The 12,020-nt window shown below is 46.0% G+C and overlaps 1 protein-coding gene across 1 annotated transcript in view; it reads left to right on the forward strand.

The window, feature by feature from the left end:
* The window catches only part of LOC144736311 (glycine receptor subunit alphaZ1-like), a 174,056-nt gene extending 162,343 nt beyond the window's left edge, over positions 1-11,713 (forward strand). Inside the window, exons 10-11 of the mRNA XM_078618959.1 lie at positions 1,564-1,566; positions 11,435-11,713. Coding sequence (XP_078475085.1) covers positions 1,564-1,566; positions 11,435-11,713 — 282 coding nt within the window. The remainder of the gene's footprint in view (positions 1-1,563; positions 1,567-11,434) is intronic.
* Positions 11,714-12,020: the final 307 nt, after the last annotated feature.

Below are 12,020 nucleotides of genomic sequence, written 5' to 3' on the forward strand. Positions count from 1 at the left end.
TTGTTTTCCATTATTTGTCGTCTGTTGTTTTGTTTTCATTGAGTAATGGGGTTTTACGGATCGTCGCTGCGCCAGCTCATTAGTGGAGCGTGCGACGCTCGAGAGGGAGAGGAGAGAGCGGTGTAGGGGGGGGGTGGGCGGCTGCATCGTCACCGTGCGTGCAACCGTGAACACCGAGTCGCTGCTGCAATTCTGGATTGATCTCTTTTTTCCGTACGGATTTTATATATATTCATGTATCCCATACGTTTATTAATACGTAGATGGTTGCCAAGGTGGCTAGGAGATGATAATTGTTTTTTTACCCTTCTATCTGGCAACAAAACTGACACCTTTTTACAAGGAGTCATGTTTGCATAGACCACAATACCTGCAGTCATAATGCAAACTAAAAACATAACTCTGATAATGTATGCACTGTCCTTGAAGTTGATTGGTCCACACCCAAGACAGCTTTCCTTAGAGCCTAGTCTCACATGGGTTGGACCAGATGACACAAAAAGGCGCAACTTCAAGGACAGTGCACATTATCAGAGTTATGTTTTTTGTTTGCATTATGACTGCAGGTATTGTGGTCTATGCAAACATGACTCCTTGTAAAAAGGTGTCAGTTTTGTTGCCAGATAGAAGGGTAAAAAAACAATTATCATATTTTTACTGGCAAATGAGGTTCCAATGGCTAGGAGACGTTAACTACTTCGCCTGGTATGCAGGAGGTCGTTGGTTCGATCCGGATCCTGACGCCTGTATATGCAATTCTGAATCGATATATATTTTTTTCGTATAAATTTTATATATTTTTCTATCCTGTACGTATATTAATACGTATACGATATATAAGAGAGGCCGCCACTGTGGCGAGATGTTAACTCCCTCGCCTGGTATACAGGAGGTCGTGGGTTCGATCCTGACCCTGACACCTGTGTATTTGGATTTGCATGTTCTCCCTGTGGTCGTGTGAATTTTTATTTGGGCCGTCTGGTTTTTTCCCTCCACATTTAGAATCAACGTGTGTTTAGAGTATTTTGTGGCCAGGTAGCTTCTGAAAATGAGCTATATAGCCCAGTGGGGCTTAAGTGGTTAAAAAATAATCCCAAATAGGGTTAGCTTCTCAGCATCCCGTACATATGTATGGAACATGAAGATGGGTCGACCCATTGTTTTCCTTCATCATTAGACCAGTACCAAAATATAATAATATGGATTTCCCCTTTTTTCTGGCAACACAACTTAAACCTTTTTATAAGGAATCATGTCTGCATTAACCACAATACTTGTGGTCAAAATGCCAACAACAAACACACTCTGATAATATTTGCATTGTCCTTGAAACTGATTGGTCCACACTAGGGACAGCTTTCTTTTGAGCCTCGTCTCAATTGGTGCTAGACTAAAAGACGCCAAAAGGCGTAGTTTTTTTTTTATTTTGACCACAAGTATTGTGGTTAATGCAGACATGATTCCTTGTAATAGGTTTCAGTTTTGTTGCCAGAAAAAAGGGGAAAAACACCTATTATTATCATTTTTTCCCTTTTCACTAGGGATCGGTGCTTGCGCTTTAAGGATGTACTTAACTCAAATTTGAGAAGATGTGGAATTCCTGTAGATTCACGAGAAAATATCGCCAGAGACAGACAGCAGTGGCGCTGAAGCTACTCGGTCGCGTGAGAGACAGCGTCTTGATGACACGGAGAAACGACTGCCCAGGAGATGCAGGTTATAGAAGTGGTTACAGTGTCACGTGCACAGCACAATGGGCACGTGACCTATGCAGCAAGATGCGCCGTTCAAACGCCGCTGGTCTCGCGAGCCACAAAAGCGAAAGTCGCAGGAATCAAACGCAACAGCCAACGCGAGGTGACGAAGGATTACTGACTCCCGATGCAAGAGAGGTCATTGTCTTTGGGGACGGACCGTACGATGACGATGACGATGACGACACTAGGGGCTGAACGGTTAATCGATTTCAAATCGAAATAGCGATTTGAAACAATGCGATTAGCAAATCGCAAAGGCTGCGATTTTTTGCGATTTGACAAGTCCGATAACTTTCTTATTGGAATTGTTTTATTTTTGTTAGTATTATAACTTTATTGATTTAACTTAACAATTGTTCTATGTTTGATTGTTATATTTCAATGTAAAACATTTTAATAAATACATGTTGGAAGCAATAAATATATTTTAAGTTTTTTCCGGTAAAGTCACGTAGGTAAAAATAATGGAAATAAAATAATAGAAATAAAATAAGTGATTTCTTATTTTATTTCTATTATTTCTTCTATTATTTTATTATTATTTATTTTGATTATTTATTTTTTACCTACGTGACTTTACCGAAAAAAACCTTAGAGTATGAATCCTTGCAGTCACGAAAGCTTCAAATCTAGAAATTTTAAGTTCTCATGCTCGCATTAGATTATATAGAGCAGTTCATATTGTGATGGTATCATGTGGTAATGCTCCATCACACGTTTTAAATCTATTACACAGTGAATATTGAACTGAAGCTTGACTTAAAAAAAAAAACGTAATCGCAAATCAAATCTCAATCGCAATATCTGTCAGAAAAATCGCAATTAGATATTTTCCCCAAATCGTTCGGCCCTAGACGACACCGACGGGGTTGGCAAACCTCCGGCTCCGGAGCCGCTTGCGGTGGCTCTTTTAAGGGCCTGCCGCTTCGTGTGACACGCTAACGCTCAAGGACCCGCCGTCTCGTATTCTGTTGTTGTTGTTGTTGTACCGAATTCGAAAGAAAATGTGTCTTCTCGTTACTTTGGTTGCCGACCCCTGACCCTTACGTTACACACTTTAGGCCCAGTGCCGGATTATCCTCGTAGCAGAAGTAGCCACAGATGCTACGGGCCCCGCACTTTCAAGGGCCCCGCGCTAAATACTTTCAAGCTATCAATTCCGGTTCAGTGATTCTGCGCTTGCTCTATTACTATAGTACTATACCGCCTCCGACTTTCATGGACGCCTGGGTGTTTAAGGTTAGCGATTTGACGTATTATCCGGCTGTATAGCAAATGAAAAAATACAAATACTTTACGATGCAAGTAAAAAATTGAGTCTTTTGATATTTCTGTGGTTTATTTATTTATTTAGTGCCCCTTTATAACGAACTAGCTTTACTAGCCGGCTTCGCCCGAGACTTGGATTCTTGTCTTGGATTAATACACGGCCTACGGGGAGGGTGGGGGGGTGGGGGATGCGTGACGTCAGCAGGCACACTGCGTGACGCTGCCGCATGCGGGTGACATCACAGATGTGACGTCACCGCTTACTTGTCGTGTAAAATATATCCATTATTGCGCCCCCCCCCCCCCCAAAATACAAAAGTCTATTTTTATACTTTTTGCATTGTGTACAGTCGGGAAGCTACCCACATGCCAAATTAAAAGTTTGTTGCATGTTGGGAAGTATGCTAAACATTTCGAACAGACACATATTCACAAATTTCACTTTCATATATATATAGATGCTACAGGCCCCACACTAGCTTAATCCGGCACTGACACCAGGCTCTCGTCCTTACTGACACCTGCGATGAAGGCCTCTAGGAACCTGACTCCGAATCGCTTCCATCGACGAAGGTAGTGAAATCTCACGCTTAAAGACCCCGTTGTCCAGCCTCAGTACATTGCATCCACCACGGGTTCCAAGACCTAACCAAACTCCCGGCTGACAAAAAAATGGCATCATCCCATCGTAGGCTTTTCTGACCAATGTTATCCATAATTAGGTTTTTGGGGTTAGAAATAATCATAGCAACCCAGTGAATTGTTGTCATTTGTTAGTTTCAATGTGTCGTGAACCCACCACCACCTAAAGTAATTATAGCAAGGTTTGTAACGTAAACAGAACGTGGCCAATTCGTTACTAGTACAGCGGACCGGTGTGTCGGAGAGGAAACCCACTCAATGTACAATTCGATTGTTGCTGTGTGTACAATCCCAATTGAGTAATTTGTGGGCAATATCGGCAATTTTGGAAAAGTTGCACCCTGCTTGGCAGTGCGCACGATGGCCTGCTTTACCATTGGAATCTCATTTGCCAGTAAAAATATGATAATTGGTTTTTTACCCTTCTATCTGGCAACAAAACTGACACCTTTTTACAAGGAGTCATGTTTGCATAGACCACAATACCTGCAGTCATAATGCAAACAAAAAACATAACTCTGATAATGTGCACTGTCCTTGAAGTTGATTCCTTAGAGTCTTGTCTCACATGGTGTTGGACCAGATGACGCCAAAAGGTGTCAGTTTTGTTGCCAGATAGAAGGGTAAAAGATGGCCTGCTTCTCGCGAACGACGTACCGGGATCTTTAACGTCTGGCGTGAAACAGGCCCAGCGCGTCGTATTTTGGTCGTTACACTCGCGGTAGTAACTAGGGCGGCCGTTGGATTTGAACCCGTAAATCTCTGCCACGAGAGGCGAACGCACGATTAATTACTTTAATTAGTTGTAATTGACGGCATTTTGAGATTATAATAATGGATGTATCGAACGATGTCTGGGCGACTCTATAAACGAATCTTTACTTATTCATGATGTAGTTCAGAGCGGTCATTAATTTTTTTTAGTTGTCAGCTGTGGAATTGGAACGCAGCGATGGCCTAACTCTGATCGATAATCTTGACCCGGCCTTTGGCGACCGCTTCGCAAGAAGTGGTGTAAGTCGGGCGGGTAGGTGGTATACTAAGGTTGTCAAATCCTACGCATACCGGATTGGTTATCTGGGATCTCTCGGAGTCGAGTATGATGATCCTCCACGGACAGCGATGACGGTCAGGGTTTGTGGGTAAGCAGGTGGCTGACGAGGCCAATCCTTGAACCACATTTGAACTTCGATGTAAAGCTTCTTTCGTGACTGCAGGGATTCATCTTCTTGGTTCTTTCGGTAAAGTCACGTAGAAGGGAAATAATAAAATAATAAAAATGAAACATAATAAAATAATTCTCACGACGTTTCGGCCACAACGCAAGCAGCCGTCCTCAGGTGAAGAACAGGTCTGTCGGAAAGACAGCGTCTGAATGACGCTGTCTTTCCGACAGACTTGTTCTTCTGAATGACGCTGTCTTTCCGACAGACCTGTTCTTCACCTGAGGCCGGCTGCTTGCGGTTGTGGCCGAAACGTCGTGAGAATTATTTTATTGTTTTATTTTTATTATTTTATTATTTCCCCTCTACGTGACTTTACCGAAAGAACCAAGAAGACACATTTCAACTATAAACTATTTTTTCTTTACAATTTTTATTTTTTCACTGAAATATGTAGCTCTTTGTCAGAAGCGAGCTGATCACAAATGATAGCTCAACGAAGTGGCTAATCATCACGTGGACATTTACAGCAGCTAAATACTCTGAACGCACATTGATTCTAAATGCGGAGGGAAAAAACAGGAGGGACCCGGAGAAAGATCCGCACGGCCACGGGGAGAACACGCAATCTACAAATATGCAGCAGGCGCCAGGGATGGGATCGAACCCACTACCTCCTGTATATCGGGAGAGGTTGCTGATATCTCCTAGCCACCGTAACGCTTGGTGAGGTTGATCCTGTGGACATTCCCTGCAACTTAATTCTAGATTTGAAGCTTTCGTGACTGCAAGGATTCATACTCTTAGTTCTTTCGGTAAAGTCACGTAGGTAAAAAATGAAATTAAAATTAATAAAAATAAAACAATAAAAATCACGACGTTTCGGAGGCAACACAAGCAACACAAGCTTCCGTCCTCAGTTGCCTCCGAAACGTCGTGACTTTTATTGTTTTATTTTTATTTCATTTTTCACCTACGTGACTTTACCGAAAGAACTAAGAGTATATATTCCCTGCAACGTTTCTTCTGCCCCACCTCCATAGCGTGTAACGATCGGTAGCGACAAGCGGGGAACCTCTAGAGCTGCCCGGCCATTTAGCGTCGAGCTTTTGCGTGCGCGCTCATACAGAACGTACGCACAGTACGTCTTCTTTTAATTTTAAAAAATTATAAATATTTTTATAATTTTATTTCAACTCGTCGCAAGCTCGGTACAATGCACCTATCACAGAACAAGAGGGGTGGTGGTGGTGGGGGGGGGGGGGCATCAAATCGGCAAGCAAAAGCCCCGAGATCGACGCGGCGGCAAGGCTTGATGAAGAGGGTTTAATTTCGTACGTCTCATTTAAACCGTGACTATTCAAATCGGAAATTTGATTTTCACGTGCGTCCGAGCGTCGACCGCGACGCCCGGCGCGTTTTATGACGACGCAGTGCAGTTTCCTCTGCGAATAAAAAAATTTCTCAGGGCGCTTTATTTATTTATTATTTTTTATTTCCCCCAGTCCGATTGGGCCGCCGCGTTGGAACGGCGCGGGAGGCTCCTGGTTTAGGTTTCGACGCACGTCCTCGCGCGCTTTCACGCTTTCTGGCACTCTGAGTAATGGACACCGCGGCCATTTCAATACTCTCTCCCACCCTCGCGCCCGAATCAAGTTTCCCGTGCTGCGCACGCTTTTTTCACCCTCCGCGTCCACTCCGTAAATCGTCGCAGCGACGCCACGCCAGCCCACGTTTGTTTTTCTGACTTTTTAATTGCGAACGGCGGGAGGGCCCCCGTTTTCATTTTTCTTTTTTTTTATCTCAAGTAATAAACACTTCGGCCCGTGATCGAATGTTATTTTTCTGGAAGATTTTAACCAGTCGGCGTTGGCGGGGACGCCAACGTGTTTTAATTTCGAGTACAAAATGTAAATGTCGCTAATCAATCAGAGCCACGCTGTTGAACCGAACGTTTAGGAAAACCCACTGTGGGATCAGTTTAAAATTGCTAAATGTTCAGTGTGAGTTGCATTGGCTTATTTTATTCAGAGGTGATTTATAGCCACGTGTCCATATACGTTAGAGTTCACCTCTTGTATAATAATGGTGTTCATGAACGTTTATATGCCCTGCATCGGTTTCAATTCGCTCATCGCAAAACAAGACGGATCTCGGTCGGGCTGTGTGGCCTCTATCGGTGCTGCGGGCAGCTTCTCGTGTCAGATTTTATTCGCCGGGGAGGTCATTCGCAGTCAGGTGTCATCACCGCTCAATGTCCGCCATTCCCCTTCCACGACCTGAGATTCGTTGCCAACCCAAGGGGCACGCTTCGCATGAACTCCGCTCAATGCCCAAGTGTTGGATTTCAATGTCGAGAGGTTCACTGTGGCTCATGCCATCGACGGCCACCACACTTCCTTCCGCCTGCCGGATCCCACAGCCACCTCATTACCATCCACGGTCCGCTTCAGGAGCCATCCCATCGTCATCGGGTCTTCCCCGTGGTTTTCCGACTCAAGAGTTTGTCCACTCCGAGGCCTGCCAATCAACCTGCCACCATCCATCCCACACCCCTTTACCCGTCAAAATCCCCCCCCCCCTCCCCACGCTCATTACCATCGCCACGTCTTTTCGGGCCTCGTTTCATTTCAAACTTCCGAGCTTGCTTATGCCATCCCGCTCAGACATTCGGTGCATCCGCGGAATGAATTGCGCCGGTGTGTGCCAAGTGGTTGTTACCTTTCTCGTCGTTGGGAGAGTCTAGTTCTCGCGACACGTACGGCAGGACGAACATTAAGCTTCCCGCCTCAAACAGTCGCACGGCGAAGGCTCAACATCCGCGAGGGTTCGGTTCTTGAAATACTGCGCGAAGGTAGAATTCGCGAATCTAGTTAAGATGTTTAACGCGTAGGCTTTCGCGACCAATATTCTCCATAATGAAGGTTTCTTTTTTAGTTAGGTCGCGTAAAATATAAATGTGCCGTTAAACCCGCCGCCACTCGACACAGCCAATTAGTAAAGGTTTGACACGTACACAAAACGTGATATTTCTGCACACCGGCGTGTTGGAGAGTGAACCCACGACATTTACAATTTGAGTACGACGTTTTGCCGATGATTGTTTACGTGACAAACCTTACTAATTTGCTGTGGCGGGTAGTGGCGGGATTAACGACAGCATTTATATTCATGCGATCTAACCCAAAAAAAAACCTTGATCACGTAGATTGGATGTTTATATTAGGGGGGAAAAGGGGATATTCGGTTCCTGTGCCCAACTGAACATACAGCAGGAGAATATGAAAATATTTCATAACATTAATCTTGTACTGTATTAAACATAACGTTCGTACACTTAGTTAATTTGTGCAATAATACAAATCGATCATCACACAAATAGTACACCAAAATAGAAAAAATAATATAAAATATCTGTAAATTATAGTCAACTTTTATTTACCTTGGATGATGACGGGGGTGTGATGACGGTCAGAAGACGAGCAAGTCTATTCAACTGCTCTACTCTTTGAGCCAAACTCATCACTTTTTTCTATACGTGTGTATGTTGAACTTCTTTCGCACCGTACGTAGTCAACCATGATAATCGGAGGTGCGGGGGAAGGACAACAATCTAAACACAAAAAAACTGTTCTAAAGAAATTCATTTTCAATATAGAAAATTTTAAAGTCCACAGCTCCAGTGGCTTCCTAATATCGGAAGGAAGAGCGTTCCAGACGGCCACAGAAGCACATCAGAAAGCGCTCGATGCGGTGACCACCGTCTTCGCTTGATGGCCGAGCCAAAAACCGCTGCTGCGAGGGTGACCCGGAGTTTGCGTGATGACGGTTTATGCCCCTTGACGAGATCAGCGAGGTCTTGCGGTTCATTTGTTGGCAAGCGCTTTGTGTGTGTGTGTGTAATGAGCGCGACCTTATTAACGTGTTCGTTCGGCAACCGCACGCCAATGTAGCTCTGCGAGGACACGGTCGGATCGTGCACTGCCCCGTCACGGCACGCGCCAAAGAATTGTGTACACGCTGCAGCTTTTGCTGTCGCTCTCACTTCCTGCACTCACTTGAGGCTTAGATCGCTCCCTCTCTATGATCGAAGGAATAAAAAACGAATCCGCGACCGCATTGGCAAGTACCCCTCCCCAGAGGTCGCAACCGGGTACCCGATACCTGTACCCTACCCGATACCCGGCTACCCGTATCCGGCCGGGTATGGGTAGCCGTTTGCGACCCTGGTGCGGCCGGGTACGGGTAGGCCGTGCGTCACTGGTGAGTAGCCGTTTGTCACTCATTTCGGGTAGGTAACGGGTACGGGTAGGGAACGGCTACCCATACCCTGCCGGGTACGGGTACCCATTTGCGACCCTGGTGCGGCCGGGTACGGGTAAGGAATCAAAACCCTCTTGCGACCTCTGCCCATCCCCCACGACGCCATGTTGCAAAATCGCGAGCAGTCGAGGGGAAGTCGAAGTGGCATGCGAATGTGACATCGGGAATGATGGAATTTTCGCGACAAAAAGGAATATGAAGAGGTTCTGTGACCGTATCTTAACACCAAATGACCTCGGTCGTCATTCAGAGGTGGGGGGTTTTATTTGTGCCCCTGATGAAACCCCTCGCGCTGCTACTGCCATGCCAATGCTCGCCTCCCTCATTCAACATCCTCTGAGGCGAGCACCATCTGCCTTTCTGCTCGGCAGTGGATTCTTAACCCTTTTCGCGTACCGAGACTTTGCTGCAAGTTGCCGGGGTGTGGGTGGGTGTCCCGTACACCGCTGAGTCCCGGAACGGGCAAGTGGTTCGACGTAAATTGTATTTATTTAGAGAGGCATAGCGTCGTTATTTTTTTAAAGACTGTGTTGCTCAACCGCAGAGAATCGTAGCGACACGACCGCACTCTACGATAGCCGGCGCCAAACTGTGCCACACGCCCTCGGTACGTCTTGAGGTCAGAAGACGTTTCCGATACAGTTATTTTATTTGAGCTTTTCTTTCGATTGCGTTCTGATGACGCAGGTTCCGATTACGTACACTTACGTCATCGGGGAACGGAATCTGAAGAATAACTAACATGACGTACGTCATCGGGATGGGAAAGGGTTAATGTGATTGCAAATCCCCATCCAAAGCTTATCACATCTGCTAGTTCAGCGGTTCCCAACCTGCGTTTGGTCAGGATATTTTTAGTTGTGCCCCATCTCCCTGACAAAGAGGACGGAGATGGCGCACAAACGGCTGCAGGCTACCGAGGGCTTCACAACCGCAAGTGATGAGGAAACCTTGTGCTTAGTGCACATGCTGTACAACATGTTTGGTATTGACAGGAGTAAAGTTGGACTTATGAACAAATCGACTTACGAACAGACCTCTGGAGCCTAACTCGTTCGTAAGTAGAGGAATCCCTGTATCGGCTTCGCGCGGAGTAAGACCGTTCAGAACTGGTGCATATGAAGACTGCGCGGAATGTTGGTCAAAACTGTGCCGTCATCTTGACGGGCAAAAGATACGGTCACTTTCTGTCGTGCCTTTGCTGCCTAATCTATTTTTTGCCCGTATATCATCATCATGTGTTATTGCGACGTAAATTATACTTGACGATCGCTGATGGTGTAAATACCCCCATCGAATAATTTGCCGGATAAATGTTTTGAAAAATGTTGGCGAATTCAGACCGCGACACCTCCCCAGCTCTTGCGTGCTACGCCACGGGGATCTTTAATGTCATGTGCCAACTGGGGGGGATGAGGCGGGGGGGGGGGAGCAGCAGATGTTTTGCCGGGCCATATCACGGCCCCTAACCGTGTATGTCTGTGGCTCTCCGTGTGTGAGTCTATGTGTCTACGTACGTTGAACTTCTTTCGCACCCTACCGGAGGTGCAAATGTGATGACCACATAATAAAGTTTTTTTTGGGGTTACATCGCGTAAATCTCAACGTTGTCGTTAAACCCGCCGCCACCACCACACAGCCCTGGTCAGTAAGGTTTGTCACGTAAACAAAAGCGTGCCAAATTTCGATTTAAAGCTTTCGTGACTGCAGGGATTCATCTTCTTGGTTCTTTCGGTAAAGTCACATAGAATGGAAATGATAAAATAATAAAATAAAACAAAATAAAATAATTCTCACGACGTTTCGGCCACAACGCATTCTCACGACGTTTCGGCCACAACGCAAGCTGTGGCCGAAACGTTGTGAGAATTATTTTATTATGTTTTATTTTATTATTTTATTATTTCCATTCTACATGACTTTACCGAAAGAACCAAGAAGAAAAAAAGCGTGCCAATTGGTCACCAGTTGAGCACCACCGGCGTGTTTGGAGAGCGAAAGCACGGCATTTACAATTGAGTACGACTTGTCACTGGTGATTACAACCAGCCTCATCAGGCGATTTTGCCAGATCTACCCCCCCCCCCCCCAAAAAAAAAAAAAACTTCATTATGGATGCTCGGGAAAGCCTACGCGGTATCATGACCACGCTAACGGATGATATTACAGCCATGTCTTCAACCCCCTCTCTCCTTCGCCGTGGCAACCCCTCTCCCCCTTTGCATACAGTGCAAAGCAGCGAAGGGTTAATTCCCCCTCACTGTGTGCCGTGTGTTCCAGGATGAGGATGGAAGGGGCTTCAACATGTACGGCATGGGCCAGTGCCTTCAGGCGGGCGACGGCATGTCCGTCAAGGGAATCAACGCAGCCAACTCAGCCCCTCCCCCCTCTTCCATCCCACCCAAGGACCCAGACGCCATCAAGAAGAAGTATGTCGACCGGGCCAAGAAAATTGACACAATATCTCGAGCAGCCTTCCCTCTTTCCTTCCTCCTCTTCAATATCTTCTATTGGATTATCTACAAAATATTGCGCCACGAAGACATTCACAAGAGGTAAGGGCCGCGGCGCGATGCTCGTGACCTTGTGGGGCGCTCTCGGTCTGTCTCTCTCGCTCCCGTTCTCTCTCTCTCAAACGTCGAACCGTTAACCCGAACGGCGCGGCTCGATCGGCGCGTGGCTAAGCAGCCGCGTAAAACAAAAAAAAAACGCCGTCGCCTTCGGATAAAGTCATGCTCCTTTTAATTTTCATCGCATGTGAACCCATTTTTGTCGCCGTGCTCGCCCATGCGGGGAAATCGTCAACGTTAACGGGCAGCAGTCGCCAACGGCTCATCGGCTGTCCTCCGCGGGTCTTGTTGTTTAG

The sequence above is a fragment of the Lampetra planeri genome, chromosome 60, assembly GCF_965212315.1.
Source record: "Lampetra planeri chromosome 60, kcLamPlan1.2.h2, whole genome shotgun sequence".
Lineage (NCBI taxonomy): Eukaryota > Metazoa > Chordata > Hyperoartia > Petromyzontiformes > Petromyzontidae > Lampetra > Lampetra planeri.